Source organism: Balaenoptera physalus, assembly GCF_965194825.1.
Source record: "Balaenoptera physalus genome assembly, chromosome: 9".
Taxonomy (NCBI): Eukaryota; Metazoa; Chordata; class Mammalia; order Artiodactyla; family Balaenopteridae; genus Balaenoptera; species Balaenoptera physalus.
The window spans coordinates 58443231-58461473 of record NC_138888.1 but is presented as its reverse complement, the minus strand read 5'-3'; the positions used below and the strand labels follow the sequence as shown (position 1 = coordinate 58461473).

Genomic DNA, 18243 nt, shown 5'->3' with positions numbered 1-18243 from the left:
TACATAAGATTACATTAAAAGGTAACAGGCAAGGATACAACTGTGTAGTAAAAATTACCTTTGAAAAATCTCTTCAATTATCCAAACAGTACAGCTCAGTGCCCTGATATTTTCATTAGTTTTTATAATTCTTTTTAGTCAGTGTTTCTCAATAACTTGCAATTAATTTTTCAACTTTTTATTCATGGATATCATTAAGCCATCAGCCCCCACTTTAAATCATTCAGGCACTCATTCCATAGGTCTCACCAATATGCTCAATGGTTTTAGGCTTGGGTGCGTCTACTTCTTGGGATATACTCATTGAACGGGACGGCAAGAGGGTCCTGAATATTTATAGTTCTATTTTTTTTCTTATCTTTACTGAGTGTATGTTGTTGAATTCATAAAAGTCAAATGCATTTTGTTCTATTAGTAGCTTTTGTTATTTTGCATGAATACTCTATTTTGAAGTCTAGAAAGTATTTGCATCTAAAGACAAACATATTATTCTGTTTGTTTCACTCAGTATAATACCTCAATAGTGTTGTATTTAATATAGTAGTGGCTGGCAGTTCTACCCAAATCAGTTGAGGAAAAATATCCAGTTCGTTCCTCAAAACGAATCATCCGAGCTTTGTCTAGTTTCCGTCCAACTTCAATGACCAACTGTTCTCGATGCTTTGCTAATGTTGGGTCAATCTATAGGAACAAAAAAACACTTGAATAATTCTTCAGAGAGTCATCATTTGCAAATGTATACCTGTTATGGAAATTAAGTTTTTCTGTTGATGCTTTAGTTAGTATAAATTTTTTATTATAATTTTAAAAGAATGCATTTTTTAAAAGATAGGACATAATTAGAAAATACTTTATTCCATTAAATAAAGATTTGAAATTAATTAAAATTATCAATCTGTATATTATCTTCAGATAGTAATATTTTAGAATCTAAAATTCCTGTATAGTCTTATAATCTTTAAGATTAATAAGGATTAGGAATTAGATACATGAAAAAAAATCACTGCTTTCTCCCTCCCACATTAAAATAAATAAGAATTTTAAAATATCAAACCACAGTCCTATTTAGAGAAATGATAGTGAGAATGCTCTCCTCTGTTCAAATAAAGGTATACAAAAATAAATGAAAAGTTATCCTTTCAAAAGCATGGTTTTAGTGTTCTAGCAGTTTTTATAACTGTTGATGGGAAAACCCATTCTGCCTATAATGATAATAGAAGCAAAGAGTAAAATCAATTTGACAATGAATTTCTGAATAGTTTAGAAATTATTACAGTATTTTTCTAAGCAGAAAGGACATTTAACACAAGATATTAACAAACATTCCTGTCACTATGATGTGTGTGTGTGTATAAATACATGTATATATACACACATACATTCACACACATCAAGTCCTGAAGATCGTGGTCTGGTCACAAGCTATAAAGTGAAGTATGACCTTTAAAGGGGGGGGAGGGGGAAGTATAAAATACTTTAGAAATCAATTAATGAGTTAATACTCCTACCACTTGTTCTAATTTAGATTTTTATGGCAGCTTATTCATGTATCAAATATAGCTAAAATAAATGAACAAATCATAATGAGGCAAAGGAAAATCAACTGTAGGGAAGTAAGATGGAATCCAGTCACATTAGCAAATACAAAGTCTTACATATTTTCTGTAGGTAACATACTGTATATTTCAGGCTCATCTTATGACAGCATTTTATTAATCACATATTACTAAACCATTAAAAAGAATTAAACTACATGATCTGTGTTAGTTCACATGAGTTTTGTGGCTACACATTCCTACTGAGTAATAAAATAAAAACACTTAGGTCAAAAAAATAAAAAGGTAAGATTCTCTGAACTGTGAAGGTTGTAAAACTTTGTATCTCAGAAAGGAAAAAAACCCACTTTTTATACTAGAAAATTATATAAAAATGACTTCTGATATTAACCTGGTACTTAAACAAAAATCAATTGATGTGTTTATCTTGTCCCAAGATTTGAGATCCCTTAGCCCATGAAAAAATACATGTTGTGTTTGGTCTTCCTTTACCCCTTCAGAATATTTTCATAGTACCATTGACTCTTTTCACAAAGCCCACATTTGTAATAAGAATAGCTAGTGCCTTATTCTTTAAAATTTATAAAGGTACAGGTTACAATACACCTACATTTTATAACTGAGAGCTATCTGGTTGTAAAAGATATCCATTTGAAGATTAGCACAGATTTCAACTGAGAAGAAGAATAAAGGTAGTTGAATCCCCCATCTACAGTAAACCTAAGTATAAAAATCAAATGATTTCAGATGAACAGCTTCATAACTAGTTGCTGCTGCTATTTTTCTTCTCTTTTTTTCCCTCCTAAATCGTAAGTTTCAATTTTCCCATGGTCAAAGTTACTGTATATGAAAAGGAAAGATAAAAAAAAGATAGGCAACTGCTTTGATACAAAATGGAACACACACACACACACACACACACACACACACACACACACAAAATTATCATTATTAGTAAATAGAGGAAAACTATAGTTCCAAGTTAAATTCAACTTCTTTGCTAATTTTGATTTAACACTAATGAATATTGATATGATGGTGGTGAAATTGTACTTTCATTAGACAACAACTGCATTTTATCTGTAATTAGGAAGCATTTACAGGGTATAAAGCAGAGTTCTAAAGAAAAGACAAGATCTCACAGAATCTGTAAGCTATGTGGACCACACAACTGTGAAGTTTATAGGAAGAGCTGTGACCACATGCATCTGATTCTCAGTCTATGTGCACAGCAGAACTGATCCAGCCTCCAAACTGTTAAGATAGTAACTCATTAATGCTATCTTTTAATTTAGGAACAAAGGCTTAGAAGGACTTGATAAGAAGAATATACTGTATATAACATAAGCCTATCATTAAAAGTGGTTTGTAAGTTTCCTCATGTCTGGTTTATTCTAAAAACTAAATTTAAAAAATATAGTTAAAAAAACATAGCAAAATACTAATATCAAATGGAAAGTTATCTGAGCAGTAAATTGATAATAACATAAAGATCAGTGGAAAAGATATATAAAGAAAGTGAAATAATTACCAGGGACAAATTTAATTTTCCTTAGTATTTTCTAAAAAAGATTAAAGCTCTTTGTTTTTCTTCCAGGTACCTAAATCTTCTCAGATGAGCAGAAGTAGCAAATATTTATCCTCATATCATGAAAGGATTACAGAACTAAAAAGGAGGTCTGACTTTTTTTTTAGTAAATGAGTTTTCTACCTGATAAGCCTTGTGACTGATGCCATACACTAATGGATTTGCTCTCATCCGTACATAAAGATAAGTGTAACTTATCCACTTCACTGCTTCTTCCACATTAGTAACTGTTCCCAGAGCAATCTGCAAATCAAAAATATAACAAAAGTTAAACTAATGCATTAAAGTTGAATATAAACATTACATCAAAGACCATTTTGTTGAAAGTTAAGTTTTTAAAATACATCATTATGCTGTATTTAAAAGAAGGTAAGCACAATTATTGGACATGATGTTTCTCCAATTAATTAAAAATCAGTCCTGCCTCATTTAATTGAGAACAGTACATTAGAAATGTTATCTTCCAAAACTTTACTTATTATTATGGCATTTGATTAGTTTTCCCATTTGAATTTAATTCCATATAGTATTATAAACATTTTGGTATTCATTAGTTTTTCTTCTTCTTTTTGCTTCTTTTAAATTTTGGTTTCATTTTATGTGACAACATTACTGACAGTTTTAAATGTGACTGCACCACAATCAAAACAACATAATATTGCTGATTCTATCCCTCTTTGTTGTGATTTTGTATACTGTCATTACCAAAATCACAAAGGGCAACACATTAGTAGTTTTTTCCTCTAAAGATACCCATTTGCAGCATAGCTAGTATAAATATATAATATAAATACAATGGTAAATGCAGTAATTTTTGCATAAAACAAAATCATATTTTATTGGGATTTATACATATTAATAATACATACACTTTAAAAAGATCATACAAGAACAGGGAGTGGTTTTAATTTTTTATTGGTAAACTTAAAACAACCTATGGAAAAAACAGATATTTGTACTTTTGAATTATAATAAACACTGGGTAATTCTTTAGATTATATTCTGAAAGAAAATATAATTTTTAACATAGCATTTTAATGTAGCTTTATAGCATGTTAATTTAATGAAACCAAAGGTTAATAATTTTAAAACACAACAATAACATATAAAATCTGTGTAATAAAGGGAATTGTTAGAAAATGACCTTAAGCCACAATTGCAGTGAAAAGTTTTCTTAAAAATACATTTCTTTAGCCACTGGATCTATATGTAGTCATTGTGCTTTTATACTTAGAGTGTTCATTTTAATTAACAAATTTATCCAAGTTGTGAAACTTCACAGTTGAATAATTTTTCCTGAATCTGTAACTGAAAAATTTTTTTTAACCTCTTAATACTTTAATCAAAGGAGAAGTGATGATCCCTACCTAAATAACCAAATTTTAGGAGAAAAGAAGGAAAAATAAATCCTCTTATTTTAGTACTAAATAGTAAAGAAACTATAAACCTTAATGTTTGCTTTATTCCCATGTTATAATTTAAATTCTGTGTAACTAATTTTGTATAATAGGTATGCGAATGCTTAGATATCTTTAGTTAGTTGAAGATGACATATAGCAATATTACACCATACTATTTATCCTTAAAAAAAAAAGGCCAAAAGTAAATAAATGGTAAGGCAGATTCTATCTACTTTAAAAATTACACTATCTTGAAATACATCAGACAGAGAAAGACAAATACTGTATGATCTCCCTTATACAAATAATCTAAAAACATCAAACTCAAAGAAACAAAGAACAGAATGGAGGTAGCCAGGAGTTAAGGGGTAAGGGGCATGAGGAGATGTTGGTTAAAGGGTACAAACTTTTAGGCATAAGATGAGTAAGTTCTGGGGATCTAATGTACAGCATGGTGACTGCAGTTAATCATACTGTACTGTGTACTTGAAAGTTGACATAAGAGTAGAGCTTTAGTGCTCTCATCATAACAACAAAACAAAATGGTTATTATGTGAGGTGAAGGATGTGTTTACTAACTTTACTGTGGTAAACATTTCACAAATACATATGTGTGTCAAATTATTGCATTGTACAACTTAAACTTACAATGTCATATGTCAATTATATCTTCATAAACCACAATATAAGTAAATACATTAATGTATTTACAAATGATTAAACCATCCACAATATAAGTAAACATACACTTCCTAAAATGTGAACTGTAAGAGTTTCCACAAAATAAAGAGTAACAAGAACTAAAATTTAGCTAAGGAGTTAGTTCTACAGCACTTCCTAAATATTTGCAAGTAACACAGTTAAACATTTTCTAGTCTGCGTAGGCAAAGGAAACTAGTTTGATGATATGGCTAAAAATCCAACAGCGTCCTCCATTTGTGATCCTATTATTTGACAGCCAAATTGTGTTAATCCCCTTATGACTTACAGATATTTTAAAATAACACCACACAACTCCTAAGAGTAGAAAATTTTATAAAGGATAAAATAAGCTTGTTATTATTATACTTTCAAAATCAGACTCAGTAAATTAACAATAATAAATAATTACCTATTGCTAGGTAGTGAGAAGAATAAAGGAAAAGATGAAGTAGGTACCAAAAACTGGATCAAGTAATGCAAGTCTCCCAAATGTTCACCAAGAAGGAAAAGACTACTCAGAAAAATGAACGTAAATTTATAATGGTACATTATATTGTGAGATTAATCTTTGGATGCCACCTAGTGACAAAAACAAAAATTTACTTGCAAATATTTGTGGTCTAGTGGCTACTTAGTACAAGAGCCTTTTATAAAACAAGTATTTTTCACAGTATCTCTCTGAAATTTATTCCTTCATCTCAATAATCATATAGGAAGTCAGTAACAAGACTGCACTATGTAAAGTATAAAGTACAATGGATATGGCAATAAATAGAGCACGGTTCCTGGTCTCAAGAAGTCTGTAGTCTTATAGGTGAGATACACGTAACTAATTAAGATGACATCTATGAAACCATTATCCACAGTGCCTAGGACATAATACATATTCAAACATGCTTTGAAAGAAAAACACCTAACATGTGAAACTTGTAAAAGTGCCATTAGTATACAGTGTAATACAGCTTTATGCTCTAAGTAAAAGAGGGGGAAAAAAAACTACCCCAAATCTGGTAATTTAGAAGTAAGGCTCAAAGTATCACTTTGTATCTAATTTACCTATTTAAACTTTAGTCATTAAGGTTATCTTAATTGTTTATTTGCATGTGTTTTTTAAAAAGTTTGTTGAAATCATATAAAACTAAACAAGCAAATATAATAATCATATGTATATAAATACATATGTATACACAAACCCCTTTAGTACATGTATGAAAACACCATTTATGCCACCATTCATTTATTTATTCCACTAAAATTTGAGTGCGGGTAGTAAGTATGATTGGGGCTGAGGATAAGGGACTATGAGATAATGTAACTGCTACAATTCTGTACCGAATAACAACTTGGCACAGGTGTTTGTTAAATTTTCACAACAATCTAGTGATATTATTCCTATTTTATACATGGGAAGATTGGCACTTTATAGGTGACATGAGTAGAGTAAGGGACTGTCTAGAGCAGAAGACCTGTGCTGGAAAGTAACCAGAGCCAGAACTGGGAAGGTGTCAGACTGCTGAGGCCTTAAATCCAAGGACCAAGTGTTTGTACTATGCCCTGCGGAGATGGGAGGAACTCTGAATAAAGAATGTACGTAAGATTATAGAAAGATTAATACATTTTAAAGTATGGACCATAGGGGACTGGCACAGAATAGATAAGAAATTAATGTCACCTATGAGAGAACAGTTTCACAGGTGAAACTGTGAAACAATACCCAGTAATGTCTGCTGAATAAATTTTAATAAGCCTCAAATATGCTTCAGTGTTTCTCTCAGTGCAAAATTGAGAAGCTTTATACAGGGCTGGGACTTGTGAGATTTGGCATTAATTAGTATTCGGGAGTCAGCCCCATTAGGCATCCATCAGCAAAGATGTCTCATAAAATGTCTGCATTAAAATGATAGCTTAATATGATACTTTCTCCAGTTCTTCTAAACTAGTGTTATCAAAGATATTAGTATGGGCAACATTCCTAATCTAACGTGACCTTGATGTTGATCACTGCCGCTGTACAGTCTTGCAAAGATTTTCGGAGTCTAAAGACTTAAAAATCCATTACCTTAAGAGCACAGCACACATTCATTTTATAAACTAATTTCACACTTGGCTTCCACAGATTACCAAATTTAATTTCACACTCAACTATAATTTAAGGGAGTTTGTTTCCTTAAGAAGAAAATTTACTTTAAATGGGAGCTCGTCTAGTAGAAAAAATATGATAAATAAATTTTAGCAATGGCTATACTTCACCATATTACCTAAAAATTTCAAGGTATATGTTTCATTAGTTGAATGCCATTTATGGCATTAAATGGAATTATCGTTATAGTTAGTTGACATTTCTGAAAATGACAAACCCTAATAAGTATTTTATGAATATGATTTGAATCTATGGGCTACAATTGATTTTTAATTTCTCAGGGCTTGACCAAATAGTTTCATTTATTTTATTATAGTCCCTAGGAAAAAGAATTTCTTGAAGACCAGAGAAGTATTTTACTCACCTGTGTCTTCTGCATAAAAACATCACCATTTTGTGTTTAATTTACCACTTACAAAAAGCTGTCAAGGAAAATAATTCTAAGTTTACAAAGATGTAGTCTTTCTTGATATGCTTTTCTAGAAAAATTGTATAAAACAGCCTTGCTTTTTATTGTAAGTCAGAGAAATTATTACTACCATTTTGGAAAATATTTAGTCCTGGTCTTAGAAGAAGGCAAATGGTAGGTTGATTAATATAGAGAAATGTATTCACCTTTAAGTTACTATATTTTATATATCAGAAATCTAGGCTATAATAAGAAGACTAAGTTTGTAGTTAAACAGACCTGCGTTTGAATACTAGCTCCAAAACTTAGTACTTGAATGACCTTTGGTCAATTACCTATCTCTCTGAGGACAATAATATCTCCTTAGTAGCAGTACTGAGAGAATATACAAAAAGCACCCAGCAGGTTTACATGTCCTCAGTACACTGCTACTATTACTATCTTCGTACATTAGACTATTCCATCATAGATACTGGTGACCCATGACCAAGATCTAATTATTTAAACCATGCCATCATAGTAGGTAATGAGGATTGAAACTGAGATATATTTCCTTTGGAGATATTCCTAATATCATAATTCATTTCCTAATCTTTTTCACTTTCTTGTAATTATGCTAATAGAAACCAGCATCTTTCATGATTTTTTTCTAACTTCCAACTAGATCTTTTAAACCTTACCTAACCTTCTGAACCCAGATTTACCACCTTCATGAACAAAGCCCTTCCTGATAAGCTGGGGCCAAAAGGATTTTCTCCTTCTACTGAATCCTTCTTTAGAACTTATTACTCACCAACATTATTGCACTGTGTTTTTGTGTCTTTTTCTCCCCTTTTGGACTATATACTCCTTAACAGAGGAAACTGCATACTGAGTGTGTTTTTCATCCTCTAAAAAGACTTCTAAATAACATGAATAGAATATAAGTGAAATTTCTGTAATATCTCAGTTCAAATATTTCACTTATTCATTTATTTAATAGTTATATCCCACCTACTTTCAAAAATTGAGTCAACTTTAATGGTAAGAAGGGATATAGAAGTAGGAAAGTACTGGATGACAGAGCAACAATTAAAAATGCGGTGAAAACAGCAAAGCCTCATTTGATTTTTTGACACACAGACTCTTAAGAATGTTCATCCTCTTTACCAGTTAAGATGTTATCTAGGCTTCCAGGGTCTGCTATTTAAATCTTGACCAATAATGGTGACTATACAAGTCACCTGTGAAACTGTTCTCTCATAGGTGACATTAATTTCTTATCTATGGAGTCTTATTAGTGAAAGTGTTATGTTTGTACCTCCAAGAAAAGGAAATAATTTTCTTTTTTAGCAGTCTATTAAAATGTCAAGGTTTATCTTGACTGCGGCTTTTTAATGTAAATGTTTCAGCCTAACTGAATTCCTAACATGTGATGTCACTCAGAATTCTGATAGGGTCCAGTAAAATTTGGCCTGTAAAGACATACTTCTCCTGAAAATGAAAAGTATAACAAAAATATTATTTTACAATGGCAGAAAGATGGTCAACATAAGTTATTGTGATAATTTTATTTTAAGATCTTAAAGTATAGGGACTAAAGTCATATGTGCTTGCTCGTCTCCAGAGTATTTACTGGAAGGTTTTATATGTAAAGCTAACCTATAACTATTTGTGAATTGTTGTTATGGTTGAAAATTCTAGAATAAAAATAATAAAAGTAATCTTGAGTAAAAAAAAAAAAAATCAACACAAACACACATCACACATGAAATAAACTATAATACTGTAGCTCAATTTAAGCAATCATATTTTCTATAACAAAGTTAATCAAATGATCTAAGACAGAAGAGCATTATTAACCTTATAAAAACTTTATAAAATACTTCATAATAAACTTTATAAAAGTGCAGTACAAATATAGTTGTTGTTATTGCTATTTCTGTTTCCCTAGTTTGTATAGTTTTGGTTAGATTTCTGTCCTATAATTTATAATGATTTAAACGTATAGTCTTTAAGCAATGAGTTCTTATCAGTTATCATTTGCATTCTATATTGTTCTGAACTAATCAATAATATTGCCATTCTACCTCTTGTGTCTTATGACTGCATATGAAATAAACTGTATTATTAAATATCATGAAATAGTAATCAACTCAAACTTTATTTTTCTTGGTCATTCTTGAAGCTGGTGATTCTATTCCAACCTTTAACTCATTAGATCTTACCTCTGCATTTAGGTTATCTGCAAGGCTTTCCAGAAACTGACTCTCAATTGGGTTTTGTTGAGTGAGTAAAGAGAGGTAATGGCTGAGTTTATCATGGGTTGTTATGATGATTCCTTCTCCAAATTTGTCAAATTGTGGTCTTCCAGCTCGACCAAATATCTGCATGACATCTAAAATTCCAAGGTCAACAAAGGAGCCTCTTTTTGCAGCATATATTTGTGTTCCCTAGATGAGGAAAAGTTAATAAAAATTTACATAAACACACACAAATATAATCCTGATGAGCTGAATACTGAAATTAGGCAAATATGGCAAGATCTCAAAAGTGTACTTTAACTAATCCTTTCATCATCTGTGATAGCGTTAAATTTTCATAATATAAACTAGATTCTTTTGGAGAATATAATTCTGACCTTATATAAATAACATTCGAAGTCACTGAAGCAGCCAAATCACAATATTTTCAAATAAATCAATCCACAGGTTTGTTTTAAGATACCACAAATCCATGCGCAAAGGAAGGTAAGCTCTCACCTTAATAATAACAGCGTGAGCAGGAAGATTGACACCCCAGGCTAATGTAGCTGTACAGACTAGGACTTTGATATGCCCATTAAAAAACAAGCTTTCAACCAAATTTCTGTCCTGCCGAAGCATTCCTGCATGATGAATACTAAAACCATCTGGAAATAATTCTCGTACTTGTTTATTTCTTGACTTTTGCACCTAGAGTAGATATCAACAAAACATAAAAGTGTTATTTAGCATTTAAAAGCAATTGTTATTTATCATCTCTTGAATGAGTTTATCAAAGAGAGCACAGAATTATTTTTAAGCAACTTAAGGTCTTACTAAGTCTTAGTATATAATGCTTTATACAAAATCATTAAAAATTAGATTTCCTCTATCTTAAAAAATAGGTAACCCTGAACATGGCACAAAATCCAAAAGGAAAGAAGTTAAAAGCAAGTGTCTCTTTCTCTCAGGTGTCCTCTTCTTGCAATCAATCAGTATTACCTGTTTCCTAGCCTTCCAAAAAACCTCTACTAAAAGTAAGCATAAATCTCAGTGGCTTCCAACTCATTCAGAGTAAAGGCCAGAGTCTGTAGGATGCAAGATCTACAGAAATCATTCCCATTCCTGAACCTCACTTACTTACTCAGGCCAGACACAAGAGCTGGCTTTTTCTCTAAGTGCCCCACAACCTTTTTTTTTTTTGACAAATCCACACCTGCCTCAGGGTCTTTACACTTTCTGTTCCAGACCCACTGCCTTGGGAGCCTTTCCCCCTTACTGAGATGCCCCTGGTTCCGCGGGGCATGCGCTCCTTCTCATAGTAATGAGCCTATAAACCCAACTGTGCTTCCCCGACACCTGTGTTCTTGCTGATCTCTGACAGGAGGGCACCGGCCACCTGTCTTAGCTCCTCAACTTTACATCTGCCCTGAATATTCTAACTTCGCTTCTGAGGTCTGTTCTTTGGCTTGGTCTGACCTCAGATGTGGGATATGGTCCACTTATCTGCAATCTGTATAAGTGCCACAGCAGATCTTACAAAATTCACTGACGACTCACTGTACAACGGGGAAATTTTTTCCGCAAAATTAAAGACTACGGATTAACAAAAGTGTTCATGTAGTCAAAGCTTCTGTTTGAGCATCACATCCTGTGCTTATTTGCTACTGCTCTGAAAATTTCATGATCAACATCTTGATAGCTTCTTTTGAAACAGCGTTTTCCATAGTTTTCACGTAAGGGGCACTACACTGGCAGGGAATGGGGTTCTAGTACAGTCACACTGATTATCTCTAAGGTCACTTAAAATTTTAAACTTCTAAATTAATAATAATTAACTAAGAAAATGATCTAAGAAAACTGTACTCCATGAAATCTGCTACAGATATAAAATGGAAGGGAAAACATTAACAAACCCCACCACCTAGTGGCCAGCCAAGTAAATAACAACTTAGAATTTTGAGCCTTGTTGAGTCCCAAGCAAAATACACATGCACATAAAAATGTTATCTTCATTAAGTTTCAAGGGGAGGGTATTATTTCATTTTTGTGCCGTGTGGTCAGCCTCTTAGAAATAATTGTATAAATACACTTTATTATTAACTACATTTGGATCATATTGCCTTAACTTCCATCTTTTCAGACGTGTGTTATTGTCAGTCTCACAAATACGGGCTCCACGTTATGGAGTATTTGCCAGTATATAACAGAGCTCCCTCGTGGGGTCAAGGTAGAAGAAGGAAAAACACTTCACCTACTTCATTTCTTCGCTAATATTCATGAGTGAACATTCAGAGCTAACAGAGGAAACTGAAAAATACTGCTTGGAGACAGTCACAAAAAAATCATGCTGCTGGATGGCTCTTTGTTTTGGGTGAATCTGCTGTCCATGGACCCCTGGCACTGGAATATCCTGATGTGCTTGTTATAAATGCAGATTCTCAGTCAACATCCAGTTGAGGTAAGACTTGGCTTGTGACACCAATGACACAGTAAGAAGCTGAACGCAGGAAATATGTAACTGCGGTGAAAAATATTCTTATAAGGTAGCAGGTAGATCATGGGGTGCTGACACATCACCTCCAACTCTGACCAGGTGGGTTCAACCAGCTTGTTCTCTGTAAGCAACCAAGAAGTACCTGGGGTCACTTCGCCTTTGTCTCTATTCCTGCTCATATTCTGTGCATTGCTTTTTTATTGATTCATTAGAGACATGAAGTGACAACAATCTTAAAATAAGACTGGGTTGTTCATTCTCAACTGTCTTTGAATCTGAATCTGCCATTTGTGATCTAGCCTAGTTCACAGGACAAATAAACAAGAAATCCTGGGGAGGAGGCCCAGGAATGAGTGCGTTTTAAAATCTTATTTAAAAAATTATCATACAGTAAAATTCTCTTTCCACTTTGGTGTACAGTCCTACGAATTTTGGCATATGTTCAAATTGTGTAACCACCATAATAATCAGGATACAAAACAGTTCCTTTACCCTCCTTAAATTCTCTTGTTATTCCTTTATAGTTAAACCCTCCCCACTTATAACTCTTGGCACCCCCTGATCTGTTCCCCATCCCTAACTTATAGGATGGAGTAAAGTTGTGCTCTCAGAAAACATCATACCTGAAATACTTATATAACTAAATAAGAATATAATAAATAAGTAAATCAAGCATCTAATTCAGAAATTTATAAAAATAAAAAATATAACAAAGCCAAGGAAAAACGGAGAAATGCCCTAATGAAGTTAAAATAGAATCTGATTTTTAAGATGTGAAATTGATAAGTAAACATAAAAACTCTAATTTTAAAAGATAAAAATAGACAATGTCTATTACTGGGCAGCAGGAGTTGGCAAATTATGTGCCAACTGCCTGTTTTGTAAATAAAGTTTTATTGAAACACAGCCATATCAGTTTGTTTACATATTGTCTATGGCTGATTTTGAGCTACAATAGGGGAGTTGAGGAGTGTGACAGACACCATATGTTCGCAGGCTTAAAATATTTACTGTCTAGCCTTTAAGTAAAAGGAGATACACAGTGGAAAACAAGCACAACAGCACAAGCACAAAGACACAAAATTAGTAATGTGAAAAAGAAGTGTTCAGAAATACATCACAATTTTAAAGAATGAGAAGAGTATTCTGAAAAATTCAATACATTCCATTATTAAAAATGTTTGGAACAGATGATTTTCTAGGAAAATGTTACTAACATTTATATTAAAAGTGATAGAAAATTATAATAAAAGCAATGGAAGAAAATGTAAAGGCTATCTAATATCTAGGCTTTCATACTTTTTAAAGACAAATTAATTCTAATGTTACTAAGAGGCCCTAGAGCACAGAAATAGAAGTCTAAAAATTAATCTTACAGAGGCAGTGTAATAGCACTGATATTAAAACCTGACAAAGCAGCAGAAAACAGAATACAATAGAGAAATCTCTCTTAAGAATATTAATCCAAATAGTAAAGAGTTTTAGAAAACAGAATGCACCAGTGCATTAAAACAATATACCACAACTAAGTAAATTAAACCCCAGAATGCAAGGGCACTATACCTATAAATATATTAACATATTTATTAATAAGTCAAAGGAGAAAAAACATATGATCATCTCCAGGCACTGAAATCTCACAAAAGACCACATTCAATCTCGATGAGCAGAGGTGACAAAACATCGATTTCAAACCACACTGAATCATAAAACATTAGGCGTATATCAATTAAAGTTAGGAACAAGGCAAAGATGTTTACAATCAGCTTACCAATGTCCTAGACAATGGAATTAGACATGAGAAGATAATAAAAAGTAGAAATACTGGAACGGAAGAGGTCAAAGCAATTATTAGTTGCAGATGAAATAAACATTTATTTAGAAAACTGAGGATTAATTAAAAACTACTGGGCTTCCCTGGTGGCGCAGTGGTTGAGAGTCTGCCTGCCAATGCAGGGGACAGGGGTTGCAGCCCTGGTCTGGGAAGATCCCACATGCCGCGGAGCAACTGGGTCCGTGAGCCACAATTACTGAGCCTGCGCGTCTTGTGCTCCGCAACAAGAGAGGCCGTGATAGTGAGAGGCCCGCGCACCGCGATGAAGAGTGGCCCCCGCTTGCCGCAACTAGAGGAAGCCCTCGCACAGAAACGAAGACCCAACACAGCCATAAATAAATAAATAAATAAATAATTAAAAAGAATTAAATCTTAAAAAAAAAAAAACTACTAAAATAATGATTGATTTCAGAAAGGTGACAGTCCCCCAAATCAATATTTTAAAAAAGTCTTTCTGTATATATACAATAACTTGTTAGAAAATAAAAGGGAAGAAAATAGCACATTTATAAAAGCGGTCAAAAACAGAAAAAACAAGAAATGGGTAGCACCTACATGAAGAAAAAGCATTATTATACTGCCGAAGGACATTCAAGAAATGAAATGATATGCTTTGCTTTTGAGATGGGAAAATTTGATTTGGTAAAAATACCAATTCTCACTAACTTAATCTGTAAATCAATGCATTAACTCAACTAAAAGATAAACATTATTTCTTGGAAGTGATACTAAAGTTCATCCTTCAAAGTAAACCTGTATATCCAGGAAAAATTCTAAAATTGAAGAATAATCAGGATGCTTATCCCAATCACATATCAAAAATATTAAAAAAACAAATAAGTATTGTAAAGCAATAATACTCCAATAAAGACGTTAAAAAAAACAAAGAAGTAAAATAGTTTGATACCAGAGAAGAGACAATAAGATCAAGTAAATAGAAGACAAAGTTCAGAAACTGACTCAGGCAAATGTGAGAATTTTGTATGTTATATTAAAGTTTTAAAACAACAGAATAAACAGGAAGTATTCAGAAATGCATTTGCCGGGGGAGGTCATCAAGAAGATGTGACCACCAGCTTGACCCACAGGCTGGGCCCAGGCAATCAGAGGCTCCTCATCCCTTCTCCCGTCCTTGGAATGTGCACTCTGCTTGCCTTCACTTAGAGGCTGCCCAAGGACACAGCCCTTAGACAGAAATGCGGTGCTGTCTGTGCACATGACTAAACCCCGTTAAAGCCTCTATATAAACTTTTAAGATTGTGGCAGGTGGGTGCGGAGATCTACTTGTATGTAAGTTCCCTCAATTATTAAACCTGCCACCCACCAATCTGGAGTGGTCTGTCTCTTTCTTAAGTCTTTCCTTGTCCTCTGTGTTTTGGGGCCGGTTTCACATTACACCCAGAAAGGTCCCGAGGAGACTGCAAACCAACACCATTACTATATGCAATAAGTTCTAGACGGATCAAAGATTTAATAATGAAAATTTAAAACTTAACTTAAAAAGGGCTGGAGGAAATCATGATGAAGTGAGTGTGATCTTTATAAGCAAGACAAAGCCCAAATACTGTAAATAAACTGAAAAAAATCTCATTATGGTAAAAATATTCATAAATTAATAAAAATCAAAATCAAAGATTAAGTAGGAAAAATGTTTGTAACACATATAACAGTACATGCAATTTATAGAAAAAGAAATTCAAATGGCAAATATGAAAAACGCTCAGCTTCACTCATAAAGAAATGCCAGTCAAAATAATAATGAAGTACCATTTTTGGCCTATTAATCTGTCATAATCTCAAAAACTCTAACGCTGTTCAGTGCTGGCAAAGTTAGGCGGGAGGAAGTTACTGTCCCAGGAAATGTAAGTTGGAACAATCTCTTCAGTGGGCAGCTCAGGACCACTCATTCACCAAAATTTTAAATGCATGTACCGTGTTGATAACTAAATTCCACTGCCAGGAATTTTCCCAGTGGACATCACTGCAAGTGCCAAGAGTGTGAGCGAGAATGTGTACTGCAGCACTGTTTACAATACGACATAATTAGAAAGAACAAAAGTATCCATCGAGACAGACTGGGTAAATGAATTAAGATAATGTCCACACTGGGGCCTACTACGCAGTTGTTAAAAGAATGAATCAGATCTTTCAGGGTTGATCTGGAAAGATTTCCATGATGTATTACTAAGTGAAAAAAGTATGAGACATAAAAGTGTGCCTAACACGATCCAATTTTTTCATACTGAAACTCACATGCAGACACACACAATGGCAGTTTGTATAAAACCTTCCCTTGAAAGAAACATAAATGGAAGAAGGTTTTTAATAGGAGTTTTATTTGGAGAAATCAATGGAGAAAGATGGTTAAGACCATGAGTTACGGAGCTAAACTTATTACAAGATGCCTGCTGCTTCCTCAACTATCAGGACAGTTGTTGTTTTCCACCTGATTTTTCAGGGTGAGCTCTACCTGGAGTCCGGGTTTTGCTAGCCTCAGAAGGACTGGAGGGGAATAATTCACCCTGTTCACATTGTCTGAACAGAGCATCGGATTCTCCGAGAAAGCCATTTGAGATCCAATACTATACTCACTGGATAAAGTATCTCTATACATGGAAATTCAGCACAAAAGAACACCAGCTGTGAAAGGTAAAGGGAGTCAGGTGTGTAGCAGAAGAATTGTGTAAACTTGTTTTCCTCAGTCTTTATATTTCCACTTGTCACAAGTGAACTTCCCATACAGGGCTTTATTGTCAGTAAAATTAGAATAGAACGGACAAATGCTAAGAATCCATTAGCAGCCAGAGGATACTAAATTTTTTTCCCCTAGTGAAAGCATGCCCCAAGCTTCCTTCCATGACTTTACATATCTTTTTCCTACCTATGACACAGAAAATCAGTATGAGTACTTTTTAAAATGTAACCACTTCCCAAAGTTGACTTCCAAACTAACACAAATACATGATTAAAGAACGAAGACTGACAGCAAGTAACTGAAGATATTAAAAGAAAACAAATTAGGTTTTTTTCCTCCATAAGACAAAAAAATATACAGAAGTAACACAAGACCTTCAGCTCAGTTACAAACCCTGCACGAAACAACAATAAGAAATGGCATAAATAATTTAGTGACCATTGTAAGCCTTCTGAGGTAATTTATCTTGGTAAGGTATGCTTTAATGTGGATTATTTCAAATCCATTAAGAAGAAATAACAGTCATTATAAAAACTAAAATTTAACCAGAGGGAGGCAAATAGTTTCTCCCAAATGATACCATTCTTTTTTCACAATTACTAGTGAGTATGCCTTATCAATATTGGAAAAAATATTATAGACTCTTCATCTTTGGTATGTGCAATTTTTATCATTCAATAAAGTTATAAAGTTAATCAGTGGAGCTGCTTACATTGTTAGGAGCATAAACCAATACCTGGCTTACCTTTTGACAAGGGAGTTTAGAGATCTAAGGAATATCATCTTTCCCCACCCTTTCTCTTTCTCTCTTTCAAAGCTCTTATTCTACTTTAAACCCTTATCACCGAGACATCTGAAATCGCTCCTCTGGCGTCCACACCAAGAGAGCCAAGAACGGCAATGCTCTGTCTTCCACGAGTCTTTCAGAAGGAAACACATCATACCTCCCACCCTGTTCTCAGGATAAGGCCTATTAGCTGGCTGTTCACACGATCAACAAAATCTAGCTATGATCAGAACTTCTGAGGATCATGTTAAAATTTTAGGGTCTTAGTTCCAGATACTCTGATTCTGACAGCTGGCATGGAAACAGGTAATGGGGAACCAATGCCCTATTATACTATTTTTCCCATAATACTTGGTATTTCTTCGCTCTTGAGTCAGTTCCCTACTTCCTCTACTATTTCTCCACCTTAGGGT

At 33.4% G+C, this 18243-nt stretch overlaps 1 protein-coding gene across 3 annotated transcripts in view; it reads right to left on the bottom strand.

Annotated features, from left to right (window-relative positions):
- The window catches only part of ASCC3 (activating signal cointegrator 1 complex subunit 3), a 335131-nt gene that overhangs the window by 130149 nt on the left and 186739 nt on the right, over nt 1–18243 (bottom strand). For all 3 annotated transcript variants that reach the window (XM_082475077.1, XM_082475079.1, XM_082475078.1), the window contains 4 exons: nt 10537–10728; nt 10003–10227; nt 3268–3387; nt 517–681 (listed from right to left, as the gene is read on the bottom strand). In XM_082475077.1, coding sequence (XP_082331203.1) covers nt 517–681; nt 3268–3387; nt 10003–10227; nt 10537–10728 — 702 coding nt within the window. The remainder of the gene's footprint in view (nt 1–516; nt 682–3267; nt 3388–10002; nt 10228–10536; nt 10729–18243) is intronic.